We start from the raw sequence: 24159 nt of genomic DNA, 5'->3' as shown, positions 1-24159 counted from the left end.
ATATATAAAAATATCCGTTTGTGTCTGTACTTCTGGTTTTACACCTTGTCTTGATAAACGGCCACATAATCCAGTGTTCGTTCTTCTTTAATATCTCTAAAATCAATTAAGTTTGTTCATGTTTACCTTAAGGAAAATGCAAACAGCAGAGTAATTAGAGGCTAAGAGTTGGCATGCCTGTTTGTATAAAGTGTTATAATACGGTCTCTGAAAAATATATATACAAGCGGAGCCGTTAACACATTGAAGGCAAGCAATGCTTCCCAGCTGATGGATTCGCTTCCTTTACTAGAAATTACCCCAAAACTGAACAGAAATCATTAGACAAACACAACTTAGGAAAACTGTCCGACCATTTTATACCGATATAAACTTCCAAATGAGAAGCAGCAACATAATTGAGTGCACTTTTCACTTGAGATTAGTGCTCACATTATTTTCAGTACACTAAAAGACCATTTTAAAATAAAGCTAAATGTTGGCTAAATGTGACTTTATCTGTTATGTTTTTGGCCACACAGTTGGCAAGCCAAATTCTTCTGCTCATTACGTGAAAGTTACGTCCCAACCAGGACAACATCTGTTCATTCTGAATCTTTTCAGCTGAGAATTTCAGTATTGCCCACAGGTGGAGTTCCCTTTCTGTGCCCAATTTAAATTTATTTTTTTCCCCCAAAAGTACTTCAAAGTTTGAGTAAAGCTAAAAGTAAGTAAGCCATGGGCATATTAAAGCCTCTTACTTATGGCCGTTTGGTCCAGGGTTCCCTGCTTCTTTTACTGGGGCAATGATGGCTCAGTAACGTGATTACCAAAAAATCACCATTTCCGTAAAGTGTTCCTTTGGTACACTCTGGATATTATTGTGCAATGTATCTCTTTCTCAAGATCCCCAAGGGTATTGTTTCTACTATCATTTTCTGTTTTATGGCATCATTGCCAAAAGTCCCTAACTTTCACATTGAACCCCTAGCTTGGTTTGAACACTTAACCTTTATAATTGTCTTTTTCGTCAAGGTTTTTGAAAGACATCCTTGATAACACCCTCTACCTGCCCTCTTTACCTCTCATACATTTTTTGGTACTTTACATTGACCACAAACCTTGCTTAATTCACTTTTAGATTTTACTTTTTATAAGTATCCCTCCTGCCCAAGACCTATGATTAAAAACCACATGAGCTCCAATTTAAACTAAAGTGATTTGAAAACAAATTCTAACTGTTTCGTATTTGATGTTTTTTACTATGTTTTTCCCTTTTAGATATGGTTTTCTAAATATTTTATTTGTAATGAGGGTTTTTGAATGAATGTAAGAATAAAACCACACAAAGTTCTTGAGGCTGACTGTACACAGGATTCATTGTTTCCTGTCAGGCAAACGAAAATGCATTGTGCACCCTGCAGGAATCAATGAAATCTATATTTAGCCAGCTACAACTAGGTCATGGGTAAACCCTAAAAAAAGTTTTGTTTTCTCATTAAACTCATAGTCACATAAACAATTCTATTCCTCACATGCAATTTTTTTTTCTCTTTTAGGAGGGTGCATAACTGCTACAAATGTCGTCAGTGCAACTTTACAGCAGCAGACACGCAGTCACTATTGGATCACTTTAACTCTGCTCATTGTCAGGAGTCCGAAATCACTACATCTAATGGAGGAGAGCATCACGGAGCATCTTCTATTAAGGAAGAACCAAAAACTGATCTAAAAGTGTATAACCTTGTCGCTCCTGATTCCAAAATGGGAGAAGCCATATTTGACAGCACTGTGAAAAAAGAGAAGCTCGAGGATAAGGAAACGCTCAGGGAGAAATCTTGGTCTGATAGTGCTGTCGATGATCTTCGGGGTGTTGCCTGGCGAGCACCAGACATTTTGAGAACAAGCCCGTCCTACTCGCAGATGGGCTTGGGCCTTCTAACCACAGTGTCTGTGAACCAAGAACAGCAAAAGTCCTCAAGAGACAGCCCCAATGTGGAAGCAGCACATCTAGCAAGGCCACTGTATGGCTTGTCTATAGAATCCAAGGGATTTCAAGGAGTGACAGCAGGTGCAAGTGGAGAAAAGTCTGGGCAGCATACACCACAGTACCCTACAGCAGGAGACGGCAAATCAAAGGATGAGTCCCAGTCATTGCTAAGGGTAAGACATTTTTCCATTTTTAAAGTGTTCTCGTTTCATGTTTTTCATACTTAATGCACAGTTCCATGGTTTATAAACTTGTTCTCAGATTCCTCAATCCAGACAAAGTTTTATAAATAGCCCCTATTAGAGAGAGGATGAGTTACACGGTTGCCTCAGAAACCTCGTTTTTCTCAGACTCTCAAGGAGGCGTTTGTAAATCACTGCTAACACTGTTCAGTCTAAAAACGAAATTAAAATGGGTAATTTAAAAGAATAAGTGGTTGTGTGAATGTACTTCACAACATAAACACTAAAAACAGGCATTTTTCCAGTTGGCTTTTCGAGATGTGTTTTAGCTTTAGTTTGAAAATCTTAGCTCTGTAAGATTTATATATATAAAAAAATGATTAGAAATGACAAACCTGAGGGCCCCCTACCTGCTGTAGAAACTCAGCATTGTCAGCCAGTTCTTTTTTTTCCTGATTTCCCATAACAGTAGCCGTTGACTTCATAAAACTGTAAATAACCAGTAAAGACAGAGGAAAGTCAACGCTACAGTAAAACAGCAATGAAAGGAAATTTCCAAAACGATTGAGCAAGCCGAAAATGCGGTTGGGCCATTCGTTTTGATATTCTAACGTACAGCAAGATTTGCTTTCAGAATTGTCATATGGAAAAGATTATGTCTGGAAATCTGACAGTGTTTTTCTTGGTATAATAAATAAAGCAAGAAGTTGTACGAATGTTTAGAATATTGTAGAGGCAAGTAACAATATATTGAGTAATTCATCTTTTCATGTTCCGTGCATGTATTAGTGTCACAGTACATTTACTGAAATGGCTGCAGCGCATTAAATGGTTGCTTCCATTGCTTTTATGTAACCACAGTATGAGGTTAGTTTAGCATTTTGGGTCTTGGGTCAAAGAATTCTATGTGTTGGCCAAGATATCTGCTGCCTATCTTGACGATAATAACATTTAGCTAAATAATAAGTATTATTTCAATCTAATTTTATTTATACATTTGTTTTGGAGTTGTGAGTTTAAAAACTACCTGATAATAAGCGTTGAAAAAAACACATTCTTTTTGCCACGAAGGATTAGGATGTTAAGTGAAACATGCAGTGGGATTGATGCCACGTGTACATGCCAACTCAAGCCCCTTCATTTTAAACAAATATAACGTGTGATAAAAAGTCATTATATTCTGTACAGATGCAGATAATGGGCAACTCCACCCTATGGAATGTACTACACTTAATTACATTCATTACTAGGGGAAAGAAAAAGGGCGTAGAAAGCGTTGGCAGCTAAAATCATTATTTGGGTGTGTGACGGCAAAGCAGTGGTGAAGTGGGTCAGAATTACATAATTATTTTCAGGAGAAGGTGAATCAGAATTTAAATAAAAGGGAATAGCGAGGGAAGCCTTTTAGCCTGGGGGCTTTTTGGGTAAACATACGTTAATAATCCGGTTGCTAGGCACAATTCAAAATAACAATATGGGAAGGGATAAATAACAAACGTTATACCCTGTACGTTCTCAAGGCTTTGAAATGCCGGGGGTTTCGTGTATTGCAACCTTAAGCTACTGTTTTTATAACATTGAAGTGTAAAAAACAAGTTTAATCAAACAATATTCGGCACATTTTTTTTAAAATTAGGTTTATCATATTTAGAAAAAAAAGTCTCATAAATTGAAAAAAATCCTAAAAGTATTTTTTTTATTAAGTTGGCATATCACTTGCTGATATATTTCCATCTTTATAACTTTTTTAGGTGTCCACAAATGTTGAAATTGATTAGCTTCAGATATTTACAGTAATAAATTCATCTGTTGCAAATCTGTCCTATTTTCTAGACCTAAATGGTGTTTTTCTTGGTACGTTGTTTTAAAACAACAATTTATGTGTTTTATAAGAAATGACTCAAATTTTCCTATTGCCACGTCTGTAGACTGTATATCCTTAATATTTTATTATACAGGTATGGGACCTGTTATCCAGAATGCTCTGGACCATGGGTTTTCTGGATAAGGGGTCTTTCCTTAATTTGGATCTCCATAACTTAAGTCTGCTAAAAATCATTTAAACATTAACTAAACCCAATAGGATTGTTTTGCATCCAATAAGGAATAATTATATCTTAGTTGGGATCAAGTACAAGTACTGTTTTATTATTACAGAGAAAAGGGAATCATTTAACCATTAAATAAACCCAATAGGGCTGTTCTGCCCCCAATAAGGGGTAATTATATCTTAGTTGGGATCAAGTACAGGTACTGTTTTATTATTACAGAGAAAAGGGAATCATTTAACCATGAAATAAACCCAATAGGGCTGTTCTGCCCCCAATAAGGGGTAATTATATCTTAGTTGGGATCAAGTACAGGTACTGTTTTATTATTACAGAGAAAAGGGAATCATTTAACCATGAAATAAACCCAATAGGGCTGTTCTGCCCCCAATAATGGGTAATTATATCTTAGTTGGGATCAAGTACAGGTACTGTTTTATTATTACAGAGAAAAGGGAATCATTTAACCATGAAATAAACCCAATAGGGCTGTTCTGCCCCCAATAAGGGGTAATTATATCTTAGTTGGGATCAAGTACAGGTACTGTTTTATTATTACAGAGAAAAGGGAATCATTTGACCATGAAATAAACCCAACAGGGCTGTTCTGCCCCCAATAAGGGGTAATTATATCTTAGTTGGGATCAAGTACAGGTACTGTTTTATTATTACAGAGAAAAGGGAATCATTTTTAAAACTTTATTAATTTGCTTATAATGGAGTCTATGGGAGATGGCCTTTCCGTAATTCAGAACTTTCTGGATGACAGGTTTCAGGATAAGGGACCTGTAATCCAAACATTTATTGTTTATGAGGACCATGTAAATCACCTTCAAATCCATGAACCCTTTTGTTTGTCAGGTAGAAATGTTCTGTGGTCTCTGCTTTTTATAAACAAAAATGTTCACGTAGCAAAATTCTTGACCTAAGGCTTACTGATCAACCCAAACATGTGGGTACATGTTCTGGCATATTAACCCTAAACATTATGTAGACTGTATTAAAAAAAATCTTCATAAAATAATAATCTGCTGCTTATAAAAACAAGCAGTGTTGAGGGATGAGCAGGTAACCGCTTCCACACATTAGAGACCAATGACCAATTAAATTTCAGTTTAATTTGCATCTCTAAAATAAGTGTTTATGAAGACAATTCAATTTTTATGATTAGTTGTGTTTTAAGATGACCCAAAACACACATTTCATTAATAATAGCATTACCAGTAGCACGATTGAATTCTAGGTTATACATTTTGGTTCACTTGCATATAAATCACTTAAAATCATAATACATTTTCAGCTGAAAGGACCAATTACAGCCAGACTACAGATAATGCCATTTAGTTCAAGAGCACCGATTTCCTTTCTCTACTGTCTTTTGAAATGCAAACTGTTGTGTTTGAAGCCTTTTAATAGCAAGACGCCATCAATATGAAATCGATGAATCCAAAGGGTATAATTAGAAGCTTCACAGATATTTTGACACATACCCCATACTTGAAAACACTATTTACAACCTAATATTTCAATTATTAGTTTTATTGTTAGTACAAGTATAGGACCTATTATCCAGAATGCTTGGGACCTGGGGTTTTCCAGATAAAGGTTCTTTCCGTAATATGGATCTTTCTACCTTAAATCTACTAACTAAAATCATTTAGACAATAAATAAACCCAATAGGACTGTTCTGCCCCAATAAGGGGTAATTATATCTTAGTTGGGATCAAGTACAGGTACTGTTTTATTATTACAGAGAAAAGGGAATCATTTAACCATTAAATAAACCCAATAGGACTGTTCTGCCCCCAATAAGGGGTAATTATATCTTAGTTGGGATCAAGTACAGGTACTGTTTTATTATTACAGAGAAAAGGGAATCATTTAACCATTAAATAAACCCAATAGGGCTGTTCTGCCCCAATAAGGGGTAATTATATCTTAGTTGGGATCAAGTACAGGTACTGTTTTATTATTACAGAGAAAAAGGAAATCATCATTTAAAATTTGAATTATTTTATTAAAGTGGAGTCTATGGGAGATGGGCTTTCCATAATTCGAAACTTTCTGGATAATGGGTTTCCGGATAACGGATCCCTTACCTGTATTTTATTTTTATATACAGAATAAGCATTTTATTTTCATCTAAATTATTGAACCGCATTTTTAAGAAATATGGTTATATCAATAATAATAATAGCCAATAGTAACAAAAAAAAATGTATTAGTCCAATAGAGTGCTTCCATAAGATATTGCCTCTTCTTTTGCTGTTCTTTCTTGTCTTGCATTGCTCACATTTTTGAGCACCTTACAACAAATACTATTATATAGTGTTTTCAAAGACATTTTCCTGCTGATACATGCATTTTTAATTTAACCTGGTTTGCCTTAGGATATATAATCTTTTATGTGGATTTTAGCCAATTCCAAAAAAATAGAAAACATGAAGGATATTTTTTTTTTTTACATCCCATTGTTCCCAGTGCTTATTTTGGTATGAATGCTCCTTTTTAATTGGTTATTGCAGAATAATTAAACATAGTTATTCTTTGTGGGACCAAAAATTCAGACTGAGATTATCGGGGGGAAAAAAGTAAAAGGTTTTAATGAGACAAAGTGGCATGAGGGCTCATTTATGAACGCAAGTTTTCCCCCCCATCCCCCTTTGAAAATAGCGTCTCTTGGGTCTGAGCATCCAGCACTTTCTAAATAACCAGGGTTCAAATTTTTTACAAGAAATTTTAGACAAAACCAATACCCCACAGCAGCATTCCGAGCACAAAGTGGTTATGTAGTTGCCTAATGGTGTCTAGTTTTTCCTATACAGATATCTGTAGGTTCTTGGGTAGTTCTGATATTCCAATGGATTTTGCAGGTCTGTCTCTGTCCCACAGACACAGATTAAATGCTTTGGTTTTTTTTAGGCAGATATAATCAAATGGCATTAATAATAATTACATGTTGAGATGAAAGCATGACCAATAATATTTGAATGCTGTAAATAAAACCTGCTTGAATTTAACGACGAGCAGCATAATTATTGCTTACATTTTCTTAAATGAGATAGCGCTTGTCAGGTTCTTCCCTTACCCATGAATTAGCCTGCCAAGGGTGATATAAATAGAGAGCTGAACTCGTTCAGCCAAGAGACAAATAAAGGGTTTTTTGGCTACAAACAAGGTTAAAAACGTGTTCTGGCAGCTTTAAAATTCTGAATATAAGAAAATGGTGGGTAGTTTAATCCTTCATTATGTATGTTGGGGGTAACTATAGTATATAATGGGCCAATCTGTCCTGTTTCACTGTGGCGAAAAATCTGCAAAATGGCAACACTTTGGCAAACACATTATAATCTACTTTTTTGGGGGGTATTTTTTTGCTGGAATCTATGGGAACATTTTGCTCATCACTAATATATATATGTGTATTAGTGCACCCCAATAGTCGTTGAGTTCTGTAATCATATAAAAAGCAAAGGCTATCTGGGTAAATTGAGAGTTGGTTGCAGTTTACTAAAATCTGGACATGAATCATGGGTCCCATACAAGGTATTTTGCCATTGGTCCAACTAATTTCGACAGTTTTACTCAGAATGAATTTAATTCAAAAGGTTCTACAGATTGAAATGCAGAAAGGGAGTGAGGGGGAGTGAGATGTTTTCCTTTACCAAGGAAATCCTCTAACTCCATTGATATCCTTACAGTATATTTAATATAAGTAATTTGCCTCCGATGGAAGATTCCCAAGACGCAACTACATTTATCAACTCTACAGAGAGATTTTACTGTCGAAATCTCTCTGTAGAGTTGATGAATTCTGATGAACTTTTATGAATTCTATGTGTGTTTTTTTTATTGATAAATTAATTACCTTCCATAATCAAGAGATGGATGGAGAGCAAGCGCTGTAATAAGCCTTGTCAATGTTAGCACTAGGGACACTGTCTTAATTTCAATCTGTATCTATTTTGGGGTGTTTGTCATATTGGTAAATACACTAACAATCATCTCTTTTCTACTGAAAAAGATATGAAAATAAACCGCTTTTATGATAATTAGGGAACCGTTTTTATGCTTTATTGTAATGTTGCCCTTTGTTTTGCTGCCAGGTATATTAATCCATTACATTTTTATGTATTTATTTGTTTTGCAATATCATTGAAACCCTTCGTTAACACAGCAAGTGTTTGTCAGATACCATTTTCTGTCATGTGTTTAAAGAGTTTCCTGGTGGAAGAATTGCTCTGTGTAATTACATTAAGTGTGTCCTGCATGGTGATAACTCATTGGAATGGGGTTGCCAACAGTACTCTGGCCATAAAAATACATTTCCTTTTCCAGCCCTCCCAGGGTACCCTGAAGCTCACCGCTGTTCTCTGTAAATAGATAGCAGTGAGTGTTCTCTGATTGGCTGAAAATGAAATATTGTATTAAAAATGAATAGATAAGGGGGTGATGTAATAAAAGGTACAAAGTTTGCCCAGGTGCATTAACCTATAGTAAACAAGAAGCAGGTAGCATTATTGGGTTCTTTGGGTTACTGCATCTGGGTAAACCGAGTGCCTTTTTGCTACACATGGGGGAAATGTTGCGTCATTCCTTTAATGCTGCTGCTCCAAAATTAATTGATATGCCATTTACCAGTTAGGGCACGTGTGAGCCACAGTTAAATGTAAAAAGACTTGGGGAGAAACACTAGCGCCATAAAGTTCATGGAGGAGCCAAATAAGGGCTAAGATTGGCTATTAGGGGCCTCTATGCACCCTATCAGCTTAAAGGGGCTTTATTTGGTAGGAAATCTTGTTTTTATTCAACCAAAACTTGCCCCCAAGTCAGGAATTCAAAAATAACTCCCTGGTTTGGGGGCACAGAGAGCAAATCAAAGGGGTTGGGGAGCAACATGTTGCCCCCCAGCCACTGGTTGGGGATCACTGAGTTAGGGAATAGGAAGGGTACTTTGTATACTCTCCACCAGAAATAAGACATGCAGGTTATAGCCACTACAGGTAGCAGTCCAAAGTTCAAGCCAAAACATTCTCTTTTTCTGGGCACCATGAAGTTGCAGAGATGGAACGGAGCCTTTGCACGTTACCCTTAGTCCTTTTTCTAGTAGAAACCGTGTAGGTGAGTAATTAGCCCGTTGTATGCCGATAGAAACTTCATGTTCTTTTTATAGTAATAACATATTCACTGGCATTTAATTGGCTAATGGCATGACATATTCGCCGGCATTTAATTGTCTGAAGGCATGAATACCCATGTTCTTTAATTTCAAGATGTCATTGACCTGCAAAGAATGCTGGGAGCTGTAGTGAGCAATGACTTGACACCCTTAGACAGGGTTACGACTGTACCTTTATTATAAATCATGAAAACGAACGAAATGAATTTGCAAGTGATGTTTTGTTTGGCGTTTAATGAAGCGTGTCTATAGTTAATGGTTTAGAGGCACCGGATAATGTAATTTGTGAATGAAATTCAGAATGTATTTAAAGAGTTTGTTCATTATGATAAGCCACCTTCCCCTATATTTCAGGACAGAAAGGGTCATAGGATAGCGCTGCGCAGATGTACATGTTTATTTTTTGACACTGTTAAATTAACAACCCTTCAGACCTGTAGTGTGCGGGAACAACCTGAGTAATTGAACATGCCACAGGGGACCGCGCTTGCTTAAGTTGATTCCTATTATGTAGGCTTGTCAGAAACCAATAATTAAATCTGAAGATGGATGCTCATTAGTCTGTAGGGGTGATACAAAGAATCGGAGGAGAAGTCCTTGAGATACACCTGCGAGTGAAATTGGAACAGAGAAAGAGGCTTCACATGTGTGCGGCTGTTTCTTTTGATAATTCTAATTGTTTCTTAGTTGCTTCCTTTAATGTATCTGTTACAGCACAGTTTTTTTCTGATTGTTTTATAGCCGTACTGCCTTAATATTTGTTATACTAAAGGGCAAGTTCACCTTTTGTGCCCTATTTGTCTACATTTTCTATTTTGATCAGTGGGTCAATAATGTCAGGTCTGGACTGGGATTCAAAATAGATACTGGCATTTCAAATAAACAGAGGCCCAAACAGCCCCCCCAGCCCAATAAATTGTGCCTGTCTAAGGCATCTTACAGCAGCCCCTCTGGCATTTGCCAGAACCCACCGATTGCCAGTCTGGGCCTGGGTCCTGGCATTCCAAGTATTCCAAGTACACAGAGGCCCAAACAGCCCCACCAGCCCAATAAATAGTGACTGTCTATGGCATCTTACAGCAGCCCCTCTGGCATTTGTCAGAACCCACAGATTGCCAGTCTGGGCCTGGGTCCTGGCATTCCAAGTACACAGAGGCCCAAACAGCCCCCCCAGCCCAATAAATAGTGAGTGTCTATGGCATCTTACAGCAGCCCCTCTGGCATTTGTCAGAACCCACAGATTGCCAGTCTGGGCCTGGGTCCTGGCATTCCAAGTACACAGAGGCCCAAACAGCCCCCCCAGCCCAATAAATAGTGAGTGTCTATGGCATCTTACAGCAGCCCCTCTGGCATTTGCCAGAACCCACAGATTGCCAGTCTGGGCCTGAACAATGTCATCCTGAAGCAAGCCGGAAGAGACGTTGAGGTTCCATTACTGTGTCTTCTGCTTATTTGCATAGATTAATGATATTGGCTTGCAATTTGATTAATCTTATGCAAATAAGTAATGAAGGGATGGGGAATTCACAGAAGTGCTTGAAGCATGCACAACCCCTGCCTGATCCTGACAAACAGCTACTGATCACTATATGGAAGAACTGGAGGAGGACAACTACCACCCCCTACTTCAGTGATGTTCTAATTGGGCAAGTCCTGCCCTATAAAAAAAGTGTTATTTTGGCAATAACTATATTGACAAACAGGGGAGGAAATTAATAAAATGACATAAGTACATAAGGCCCCATGTCCCCAGTCTATCTGGTCTTTGACTCCCCCTCAAACCTGACTTAACCATTGTAGACTCATCAGAAAAGAGAAGTAGGGCTCAATCACTGTTAAGAAATGGTTAGAGGGGTAGACAAAAAGTGTAAGAAAAGTGCTTGGGGAGGCATTTAAAGTAAAAACTACTTGGCACATATCATTATGTTCCAGTATTTAATGGGGTAAACCTTTCCTACAGGGATTGTATATTTTTTTCACTATGGGGCAGATTTACTAATCCACGAATTCGAATCCCGAATGGGAAAAATTCGGATTGGAAACGAAAATTTCTGAAGATCGCAAATATCCCAAAAATGCTTATGAAAAAATCGTTTTAGTCACGATATTATCGTATTGGTGATCCGAAAGTCACAAAATTTTCGTACCGAACCATTGTAAACAGCGGTAAAACCTTTCCAATTTTTTTGCACAAGCGTACGAAAAAGTCGTGCGGACGCCCGAAAAATTCGCAAAAATACGCTCCGTGCGTTCGTGCTTTTGTAAATGTGCCCCTTAGTGTTGTTCGTAGCCCTGCGGGAAAAAATGTCCCTGGTAACATTAAAGGTGGCCATACACGTTAAGATCTGCTCGCCTGCTGAGGTCGCCTAAGAGTGGACGATATCGGGTGAATTTAGGCTAATTTTGTTGTTTGGCCCTGGGGTTCGGGGGCCGCATCAACAAGCCAATGCGATCCCCGATCCGACTAAATTTTTTAACCTGCCCGATCGATATCTGGCTGATTTCAGCCCAGATGTTGGTCGGGCAGGCCTGTCGTTTGTGCCCCTACACGGGCCGATTAGCTGCCGAATTGGTCTAAGGGACCAAACCTTTAGTATTTTTAACCAGAGATTTTGAGACTTTTTTCTTGCAGACCCAGATGCACCCTTGACTGAGCTAAAAAATACATGGGTTTGTTACCAGGGCTAAATTGTAAAGAGAGATTTCGAAAGAGAGGTGGAAACTTTGCAGAACTTAAAGCTGAGATATTTTGGTTGAGGAAGTACTAAATATACGTTTAGGAAATGCCCTTACAATGCAGCAGTTGTTTGGAGCTGTCATTGGTATAACTATCTGCAGATCTACAAAACGTTTTTGACTGCTTTACGTACGTTTGGGACTCATGTTAATTCACTTTGAGGACGTACCCCAAAGGAATGCATTGTTGACTGGGCATAATGACGGAGTTTTGTGAGTAAAAAGCACAGCTGCAAAGAGACAGATTCCAATACCCTGCTTCTTTTCTTTTTTTTATTTCCCATCATTTTTATGGAAGCCTGTTAGTTAGAATTGTTACCTTTCTGCAGCTCGGCAAACCCTTCTGGGAAATAAAATGCAATCATGAAATATGTAGCACTGTTCTCTGTGTTGTCTAGAAGTTTGGATATGTTTCCTGTATAAAACTTAGTACAGGTGAGCCAATTCTGTTTCTGGGTAGAGTGTATTACGCATAACCAGCTACAAAGAGTCAACTACTAATAACATTTTCCTGGACTTATAGGGAGACTTTATTTGAGAGTGGAACTAGAAAGGGCTTTAAAGGTTATCAATTTAAATCACAGGATGAGTTTGCACTCAAAAAGTTCTCCAAATGTATCGGTGATATAGTCAATGTTTATAATTTATCAGCTTTATTAAAGAAAAAGGAGATCCTGATACAGCAATAACACCAAGCCGTCAAAAATACAAAAACACTCCAAGGCCACATAACCCTGTCACACGTATATCCACCAAGTCAATAAACATCACAATGTGGAAAAACATGGCACCCAAAGCACATTTTACATGCTTCAACTGGGGCAGAAAACTAAAGCCAGAGTTCTGGGTAAAACTGAAGCATCCTGATAACATGATACCCCGAGCTATGACTTTTTTGGATGCCAGTGGTGCTCTGTTCTATCTCCTGTTATGTTCAGCTTGATCTAAAATACCTACGTCCTTGAATGTTCAACGTACATTTTCATTTTGACGTTAATATAGTCACAAAGAATATATAACTCTTGCAGTTGCGATTGAAAAGACCTCTCTGGGCCAAAAAAAGTGTGCTGTGACAAATGAGGGAACACTCTTTTCTTGAATTTTATCATTCTTCGGCTTTATGTACTGGAACCGATGCAATTCTCAGCAGTAACACTTCAGAGGAACATTTCACTCTTTCATTCAAAAATAATTTTGAAATGTACTTTTTTTTTCCACCTGTTTTGGAATAGAGGTTACATTTAGAAACCGACCGGAGCAATTTCAGTATTGTGCTAGCCTAATATCTGTTCCTGTGTAATCAGTAATTCAGTATTCCTTTGGAAATAGTGGAATCCCTGTTTAAGATTTTATTTGGCCATAAAAGGTCATTTTAAAGCAACAGGTAATATTAAAAAAATGTATTTTCTTTTCAGTCACATTCAGATTAAAGGTACAGATATACATTAAAAGAATTCAATATTTTTCTTGGGGAAAAACCAAATAAACTTTTAGCAAATGAGTGAAAATATTTAATACAGGTATGGGATCTGGAAACCCGTTATTCTGAAAGCTCCGACTTACAGAAAGCTTCTCTCCCATAGACTCCATTTTAATCAAATAATTCAGATTTTTAAAATTGATTCCCTTTTTCTCTGTCATAATAAAACAGTACCTCGTATTTGATCCCAACTAAGATGTAATGAATCCTTATTGGATGCAAAACAATCCTATTGGGTTTAATTAATGTTTTATTGTTTTTTTTAGTAGACTAAGGGGCTGATTTACTAACCCACGAATCCGACCCGAATTGGAAAAGTTCCGACTTGAAAACGAACATTTTGCGACTTTTTCGTATGTTTTGCGATTTTTTCGGATTCTGTACGAATTTTTCGTTACCAATACGATTTTTGCGTAAAAACGCGAGTTTTTCGTATCCATTACGAAAGTTGCGTAAAAAGTTGCGCATTTTTCGTAGCGTTAAAACTTACGCGAAAAATGCGCAACTTTTCGCGTAAGTTTTAACGCTACGAAAAATGCGCAACTTTTTACGCAACTTTCGTAATGGATAGGAAAACTCACGTTTTTACGCAAAAATCGTATTGGTAACGAAAAATTCGTAAAGAATCCGAAAAAATCGCAAAATAACGATCATTACGAAAAAAACGCAATCGGACTCCATTCGACCCGTTCGTGGGTAAGTAAATCAGCCCCTTAAGGTATGAAGATCCAAATTACAGAAAGACCCCTTATCCGGAATACCCTTGGTCCCAAGCATTCTTGATAACGGGTCCTATACCTGTACTAAATAACCAAATCTGACTTTGGGTATTATTTTTGTGGTCCTGGCTTGGAGGCAAGTTTTTGTTGCATAAAAACAAGGTATATTGCCAAACAGAGCCTCCTGTAGGCTGCCAGTCCACATAGGGGATACCATATAGCCAATCAGAGCCCTTATTTAACACATCCATGGTCTATTTCATGCTTGTGACTATAGGCATCAGGTGTATATTGTAGGACACAGAGTTAAGAGCTTGTATATTTCCTATAGGGGAAAATCTCACTGACATTTGTCCCACCAGAGAAGCTGTTTCATATCTGTGAAGGGAACCAAACTCTGGCTGATAATGTGTTTGCCATGTACAGTATACACACTATGTATTCATTTTCTTTGGAACTGCTGTAGGATTAGAACGTCCCATTGACTGCAAAGTAGTTTGCACTGTCGTAGAATCCATGTAAAGTGATATTAGTCAATATAAATTTTGTTCAGGTTCATTGTTATTGGCACCTCACTGATGTAGGAAAGCAACTAACCACATCGATTTACAATGTAGATTTCATATTTGCTCATGAGTAGGGTCTCGCCTAACTCTCTTCCTTGTGCCGTGACCATGGGGCCAATACCAAGACAATTTCTTTGCTAAAATGGGCAGCTCATAGCTCTTTGTTCATGTCAATCATGTTTTCATGACCCTTTGCTCTACATGAGTAAGAGTTTGATTGGCTCCCTGAAAGTGTCACTCTTGAGTGACACTTGAATGCATTACATCTCTGGCGTCCCTGCTGTACACTACCTAATACAGTATTTATCTTAAAGAGTAATTTATGAGCATGTGGTGTTCTCATCTGCACTGTAAGAGGACAAGGGCAGTTTTTTCTACTGAAGAAAAATATATTGATACGTAAACCACAGTATATAAGTAGAAGAAAAAATATTGTAAATTAATAACTAACCAAATATAAAGTATGGCCCAAATGCACCCCTCTTGAAGCATGCAATGCATAAGGCAATAGTGATGCCAATCAAATGAATGGGAGGAGGGAGTTTTTGTGACCTTTGGTTTTTGAGGTTTTTTGTATACAGTTATTTTGATGTTGATGTATACAGTTATTTTTCTACACTGACATCTGGAATATTTTAATGTGTCTTATCTACTCAATACTAATGCAGACATTCTAGCATCCGCATCCTACTTTCAGTTCATCCAGTATATTAGTTTTATCCAATGTAACTTTGTTGAAAAATATATTAGTCCAGCTTTATAAAGGCATCAGGTTTATTCTAAATGGAAATTGGAGTAGATCAATAAAAGATAAAAGGTCATAGAATGAAATGCATTCTGTAGAGAACTCTTATAAGTGTATATTGATGACAGTGCTTGACAGCTAAAAACCAAGCTTGTAACCTAATTTCCCAATATACGGGATGAGAAATGAAGCATTGTGAGTTTTCTGAAAGAACATCCATTTCATAAAAAGAAATATGCCTGGCTTTATAAATTAACCATATGTTATCTTATGCGGAATACCTCTAAACTGCATAGGCACCAAATAACTGTAATTTCATTGTCCTTCAGACATATAAGCTTTATGTCAAGTAGGCGGTAAGGCATCATAAATTACCATCAGTAGAGCGTATTTAAGTATATTTCATAATGGATGGCCAACAGCCAAAGGCTGTTTTATGTGCCAATGAGCAGTCCCCAGCTAACTCAAGCAGATATAAGCATAATATGTTGTAGATAAATAAACGTATTTGCATTTATTTGTTGTGCTCTTCATTAACTTACAACAGAGACTGTTTTTACATTATTATGTAGCACCAACCTTTTTTCTACATGTGCGTTTAAAAATAAGTTGCGCAGAACATATCAGAAATGTATATTTAGCATTACATTCTGTTATCTATGTAATTACTTTTTTTTTCCTTTTATGTGATCCTTTTGCCAAGTTATGCTGCTGGCCGTGAAATTTCAGAAATTTTGTAGAATGAACTGAGGTCTAGTGTATTATGAATACTGATTTGGAGAGGGGGATCACATGAAAACACAGACAGCATTTACTCTTGTCATGTAACCTGTAGCATAATTTTCATTGGTGTAGTTAAAATGAAAAGGCGCAAAGCCAACATCTGATTGGTTTAAATTTTTGTGTTAAGTTTTTACCCAGTATATACCACTTGTTTGGGATTCTGACTAGACAGGAAGCAAAGGCTAAGTGAATCCGTCTTTTTGTTTTGGGAGACTATAGTAACTGGTGGTTCATTGTAGGTCGAATAAGCCATAGCAGGTAGCTTGTTGATGATGATTTAAAGAAAACATCTCATTTGTTGCTATGAATTAAGAGATTAAGAGATGCACATAATTTACCATACTTATAATTCCTGACTCATATTTTAGTTGAACCTGTCAGGCACCAGAGTTTTGCGTCCGGACGATCTCCCACATTAATTGTGCTCTACATCTACCTTAATTTCGAGTCTCCCTACCTACCCTATTAGTATTGCACCAGATAGGCCTAACTAGAAAGAAAGTGTCACTCTAAATATGAAAAATGTGGGGATTTGCTATACGTGCATTAGGGTGCTGCACAGTGTTATGAGGTGGAATGGAGAATGGCATCATGTCCTCCTTAACAAAGTGTCCTAATTGGCATTTGATGAACCCTTCAGCACTAAAAAAAAAATACTTACCTTTTTAAACAGTCAATAGACTGCTTTTTGTCCAGCCTGAGTGGTGTTATCTGACATTGCTGAAGATACAAACAGGCACAGAAACAATACGAGGGCAGGGACAGGCACACTGATCATCTTACAGTGAACTAATTGTGTCCATGACAATGGCCTGCTACTTTCATTATGAGTTTATGTGCCTAAAACCTAGTTAGGAGATCAACATTTGGGGCTAATTCCCAGTATCTTGTTTTGTATATAAGGTATTAACCTTTTGTTGTTGTAGGTCAAAACTTCTGGCATTAACTTGTAAACATGAATATGCCTGGGGAAATAATAGGCATCAACATAAATAATAATGACATAAGAACTGAAATTAATAAGCAATATTCTTCACTGGACAGATATTAAATTCTGAATTAGCACGTTTTTAAGACCAGCTTAAATAAGGTTTATTACATTGTATACTTGTAGAAACTATAAAATAGACAATGGTGGATGGATTGTTAAATACTAGTGGGTTGAATATAAAATTCAGGTAAAACCAAGTTGCTCATATTGGGCCTTTATTCCTGTTAGTAATTTTTATTACATTTTCCAGTAGATTTTTTTTCTTTGTCAAGAGTAATATTGACATATCAGGGGGAAGAAAAGCTTAAGCAAGACACACAGTCGAGGCCATTATGTGTGGTCCTGTTAAATCTAATCTTGTGTAAATAGATAATGGTTTCTATATTTTCAAGTACAATGACCAAAGTTGGTCTTCAGTTTTCAGTCTAGTTATAGAATGGCTGTGAAAATCTAAGGGGGCAGCAGTTCAAGACTGCTTGTCCCCAGTTTAGAGTCATGGTGCTGCTGTTTTTGGACCAGTTCTTTATTTTGGGTCAGTGGTGCTTCACATCCTGAGTTCATTCTGGGCCAGTAAATGTACCAAGTGTGAATATACTATCGAAAATCTCTATAAAGGTTAGTGTGCTTTGTGTGCACAAACCAAACCCAAAGATACTCCTCTCAGTTAGAGACTGCATCATAGATAGTAAACACTTCCTTTGCTCTTATTAGTAGAAAGAGTATTGTCCATTGTTAGTGATGAAATGGGAGCAGTGCCAACTTAAACCCATTGTGTTTCTGCAGGGGGATTTCAGCTTGTTTACATAAATGGCAAGCTAGGATAAGGAATTACATATATAGCCAAGCTTAAGGAGGTAGGTGAGGCACAGGGAGACGCAGTAAAAAGCCACTGGCAAAGGCAAGAGAAAAAATAGACAGTGAGACACAGGAACATACAAACTTTGAAAGGGCAGACACAATATATAGAACAGAAAAGCAAGATACTGACAAGGAGAAGACAAAAGTAAGGTTGGGCTAAAATTCAGATTTAGCAGCAGAATATTAGTATCAGATGTACAGGTCTGGCCATAAACTAGAACATAGGACAGCTATTAAGACTAGCAACATGGCCAAATGCTGTATTAAAAATTCTGGTTAGTCAATTTATTGGGTTGTCAAGCTGATCAAGTTATTCAGCTACCAAAAGACAAAGGATATAGGAACAGAATAAGAAGCAGGAGCCATAACAAAGAAGGGCAAAATGCCCTTTCAACAGTGCCACCTGCTGGATTGGAGACCATTTTTTTTTTTTTAAATTTTTAATACACTTCTTTTTTACCTGCCAGGTAGCTTCCTTGCTTGAGACTATATGCTATGCGTGTTCTGTATCCATTTACACCTATATACATAATATATGCAGTTTTTGCTTCCCACTGTAACACCAGTAGTTGATACATGAAACTACAGAAGCTCCTCGTATTATGAAACTTTAGATTCATGCCAGAAATAAACCTTCGTAATCCTTCTTCTCTGATTGGTTGGGGCGGCTCCTACCTGTAAAGTGATCTGTGATTCAGATACTGCTCAGTACATCAGCGGCAGTATCTTGCATTCTCTTGCAATACTATGCTGACTTTGCTCCCCAACCTAACTTCCCTTAAGAGGCCTTATCATTGGTCTGCCAATGTCAATGATTGTTTGACCAATTCAATGAAATGTTTTTTTTTTATTTTTTTGTAGAGGAGTCTGTGAATCACTTCTTAATTTGGTTTTAATCTTTTTCCCACCAATCCTTACAAATACAAGTGTACATAGAATGAATGTTCATAGCACACATTATACTACAACAGCATGTTAAGGTGTCTAAAAGAACAACAAGTAGAAACGTCTTACAAATTTACTCTTCTGCTAGTTATTTCTTTTCACTAAATTACACGGTGGAGGTGAAAGTCTTACAGCAAATTGTTCTATTATTGCAAGCTTTTTTTAAAATGTAACAGAGCAAAAATAGGGTTTGCATCCGCGTGAACACGACATTGTACATACTCTGCATGACTTGAGTTCTGTAGGAGCATTTTTTCCTCTCATTCGGGTTAACTGGTTTTTCTGGTTATATGAATGAGATTCGGCACATAACCTAAGGATGTGTGACAGAAAGTTTCATTTTTCTCTATTACCATCCAGCAATTGTTGTATTTGTAAAGCTCTTCCGTCTTATGGGCGTATTTAGAAGGGGCCTGGAAAATGCAGCCCTATTCATTGAAGGGGCTAGGTAGCAAAATGTGCAAATGTGCAAAAGTGTGACGTCTAGTTGCTGCTCTGAATAAATAAACCAGCGCTTAGAAATTGGTGAAAAGCAACAAATTAAGAATGCTCTAAAAATGTAGTGATTTATTCAAGGTTGAAATTTATCTTGATCTTGGCAGAAAATATTTGTTTTTCTCCCAAGACTAGATTTCTAGGCATTTTCGATTTTTTTTTTCAGATAAAACATTTCCAAAGCTCAACCCTGCTGAGTTTCGTTCAGACCAATAGGCACACTGGTGAGTGTTCCAACATGCTATATACATAAAAAATATATATTTCGAATCGCCAAAACAAGCCACTCTCGCTGGGCTTATAGATACTCTAAAAAAGATTTATTGAACAATCCTGGATTGTTCAATAAATCTTTTCAAGCATCTATAAGCCCTGTGAGTGCGCTTTACTTTTGGAGATTGGATACTTGTTGCTGCTAAAGTGCACTGTGGTTCCCAGACACATGAGTACCAACATTTCTTGTGGTTGCAGTAAGTAGATATAGACACAAACATTTTATATATATTTTATATTATTATTTTATTATTATTAACATTTATTTATAAAGTGCCAACATATTCTGCAACCCTGTAAGTGGGTTTCATACATTGGACATACAGAGTATCATATAAAGCAACCAATAACCGATACAAGAGTTGAAGAGAGCCCTGCCCAAAAGAGCTTACAATCATACATCTTATATCTCTTGTATCATTGGCTCATGTCCCTTTTCAGCCTCTCTGGGTTTTATCTCTACATCAATATTTCTTACTCCTCTCTCTGTTTCTTTCTCCTCTCTTCTGCCATGTTTGCCCCTTCCCTGCAAATTAATATTTGTGAGTAACGTTTAGCATTTTGGGAGGGATTTCCCTGCTTAGTGGTCACTTGAACTCCATGTTCTTTGAACAAAAACACATAATGGAAAGTTTAACTTGTCAAAGTTAGAATTAGAGGCATGATTGGAAGAGCCAAATGGCACATGGTAATTGCTACCACCTGCGCCTCATTCAGGGCTTCTTCTCTGCAGACTAGTTGCTAACCTCTTGACCACAACATGATTTTGCTGGAGTTTATTGAGGAAAAGTTCAAGGTTCATTTCTGTTGGGGAATTCAAAATGAAATGAAAACAGAATTAACATATGTAACACATGAATCTGTCAAGCAGGCTTTCTTGTAGATGTGTTGTTCCACATACTTATGAAGTCACTCTGTGAGCAACACCTGGGCATGAACTATGAAAGCATGTGAGGCCTTAGTGAATAAGACTGAGAACCTCCTGCCTCTACAGCACTAGAACAAAGCTCACTGTTTGCACAGAACATTCCTTATCACCATATGTGCACTTGATTTACCTGTAAATCTGACAGCATACACTATTTTAGGCTTTACAACATTCCTTCTCTGCATAATTGCACTTACATGTATTGAATAAACATGTCTGCCATCATACCATATAGGTATGCATATAAGTAGTCTTTATAGAAATTTACAATATGCAGTATGATCATCTTTCTAATTTTAGTTTTAAACTCCACTCTACCTACTGTTTTATTAAATTCTTATTGGAGGTGTAGGATTGGATTACTGCAAATATTTTCAAGCTGCTTCTTGGATTCCTTTATCTTAGCCTTCTTTTCTGATGTCCTTAGTTTGGAGATGTTCTGCGTCTGTAGAAAACGTAATCTTGATTCCTGGTCTTTGATTTAATCTGGCCTTTTTGTAAACCATTCTAGTTATCATATAGACTTTTTGCAGGATAAATAATCATACAAGTGATCCTTTTAGGTTTTGCATAGGACAGGCTTTCCATACCTTGGTTTCCTGTCTGCCCACTAGTGATATATATAACACTAGCAAATGCAAAGTGCTAAAGATACAATGTTGAGACCACATTGACAATAATTAGGAAGGTAATTGAGCTGATACATGCTCCTTTCCAGCATTATTTTAGCAATAGGCTTTCAGCTGCCCATATTTAAGTTGGGACAAATGGAGAAGACTTTGCTGTCTTCCCCCTACAACAACTACAAAAGATGACAGTAATCTAATATACTATTTTGAAGAATTATAGATATAAATACTAGTGCCTAGTCTTTGGAGCCAATGGTTAGGCTACAGGGCATTAGAAACCCTAGGAGGCCTTCATCAAGTCAACAATCCTCCACCTCCACCCTCCACAGCACTGATCAATAATAGAACAAAAAGATGGTCCGACTTTTATAACCTATGTTGACTACTCAGCATGTAGCATTAACTTGTAGGCTGTTTGAAAACAAACATCTGTTCGGTTGCTATGGGTTACTAGACCCAAAGCTAAGTTGTAACTTTTTAGCATAAAAAACATGAATTGTATTTTAAAACATTTGCCCCTAAACATCCCGAGTTCTGATGTTTCAGTTTGTCTTTCAGGCAGAAGACTATGAAATGCTGCTTTTCTATGTTATTGACCAAGTCTTAATAAGACCTGCAAGAATGTGTTTGATCTCATTTTGTCAGGATGCATTCATTCAGTAAAATTTTACTTAGTCTAACTTTGATTTTTGCTCTCCCGGCTTCTAAACAAGAAACTGCTACCATGGATATCTAAATGTGTTTTTTTTATTTTGACGTGATTACAGTTCCAAAAAAATAAACACTGCGTTAATTTTATCATACTTAAAAGGAAAGTGCCTGAAGCTGTCTTAACTTTGCTAACCGTGTTACTTTGTTTACCATGGTCTGTTTTAAACGATAAGATATTTGCATTTATTGCCATAACTTTTTAGTTTAGAACGTTTTATCATCTTGCATCTGTTAGTCATCTCAACTGTTCTAAGCTTCTAAAATGAATGCATCTGTTCATAAATAAAGTACCTTTATATTACTTAATAGGACTCATTTATGTCGCAAGTGCAGTGTGAAAAGTGCAAAATTCTGGTGCAAATTGCACAATTGTGTGCAAGTTGCGGCACATGTTTTTCCTATAGCATTTGCGAACATACAGCATCTCTTGCAGAGCTTATGGGCTTATTTATCGGTTTTCGAGTTTGTAAACTGGAGAGCTTTTTTTCTAATTCAAATAAACTCGTATTTAAAAAAAAAAGTTTGCTTATTTATTAATAAGACAAACTTGGTCAAATAAAAAAAACTCAAATACTTTGAATTGAAAATATGGCTTGATTTTTGCCTAGGATGACTCCTATTGACTTCCACATAAACTACCAAACTTTTAGATGCTGATGTTTTATATTTGAGATTTTGGGGCTTTGTTGCACTTAATAAATATCTGATATTTTGAACCATAATTATTATTAACATTTATTTATAAAGCGCCAACATATTCCGCAGCGCTGTACAATAAGTGGGTTACATACATTGGACATACAGAGTAACATATAAAGCAATCAATAACCGATACAAGAGGTGAAGAGGGCCCTGCTCAAAAGAGCTTACAATCTACTATTTGGAGTTTTCTTTAAAAAAAAAAAAACCCTGAAAAATTAAAATTTGAACAACAGTCAATGCTTCTTCTTAAAAGGTCAAAAAATTCTTTGTTGGCAGCTTATAGGTTAAAAGACAAGATAAACTGAGCAAATTAAAAAAAAAAAATGGGGACGAAGCATCTAAGCATCTTGAGGACTTAGTCTGACATATCTTCTAATGAACAGAACACTATGATTCTTTGGGGACTGTGTTTAGATCCCAGTGAAGGCTCAGATTAACCTGGGATGGAACTTCCAGTGATGCTATTTATATAAGATTTGTTGCCCAGGACTAGAGTGTACTAAGCAAATCAAGATATGTAAGCAGAAAAAGTGTAGAACTCTTTTTGCAGCTGTAGAGGTAATTTCACTGTTTGCATTTACCTTAATGCTAAATTGTCCCCCTTACTAGTCAATATACCATCTGTCATCTTTATATGGAAAGGAGATTGCAAGGCACTGTATGCATGCTGCCCAAAGGAACTGACAAACATCTGTCTACATAGAAACAAGAATGATAAAGATATAAATTGTATTTATAAAATAAAATACTTCCTAGCTGGCTTATCGTTCCCATTTCCCTGTATCTATCCAGTGGGACAGTGTGGTATATGCCTATATTCAACACTGCATACATTTACCCAGCCTTCCATCCCTTTTCAAGTGTGCTGGGAAGTTCAAGGCACATCATGAGTTTATTATTATTAATAACATTTATTTATAAAGCGCTAACATATTCCGCAGCGCTGTACAATAAGTGGGTTTCATACATTGGACATACAGAGTAACATATAAAGCAATCAATAACCGATACAAGAGGTAAAGAGAGCCCTGCCCACAAGAGCTTACAATCTACAAGATGTTAAGCTTATCATGCATATATCAAGCATGCCATGGAATACATGGTTTATACTGTCTATACTGTTTATACTGTTTAAACTTTAGACTAATAATATACTACAGGTATTGGGTACAGGTCACGGATATGGGACCTATAATCCAGAAAGGTTGGGATTGGGGTG

The 24159-nt window shown here is 36.9% G+C and overlaps 1 protein-coding gene across 6 annotated transcripts in view; it reads left to right on the top strand.

Moving 5' to 3' along the window:
- Positions 1 to 24159, top strand: part of trps1 (transcriptional repressor GATA binding 1) — a 181891-nt gene that overhangs the window by 90491 nt on the left and 67241 nt on the right. For all 6 annotated transcript variants that reach the window (XM_031904006.1, XM_002940009.5, XM_031904005.1 and 3 more), the window contains one exon: positions 1539 to 2142. In XM_031904006.1, coding sequence (XP_031759866.1) covers positions 1539 to 2142 — 604 coding nt within the window. The remainder of the gene's footprint in view (positions 1 to 1538; positions 2143 to 24159) is intronic.

This window comes from Xenopus tropicalis, chromosome 6 (assembly GCF_000004195.4).
Source record: "Xenopus tropicalis strain Nigerian chromosome 6, UCB_Xtro_10.0, whole genome shotgun sequence".
In the NCBI taxonomy this organism is placed as follows: Eukaryota; Metazoa; Chordata; class Amphibia; order Anura; family Pipidae; genus Xenopus; species Xenopus tropicalis.
The sequence above is the reverse complement of the archived record's forward strand: the minus strand, read 5'-3'. Positions and strand labels throughout refer to the sequence as shown.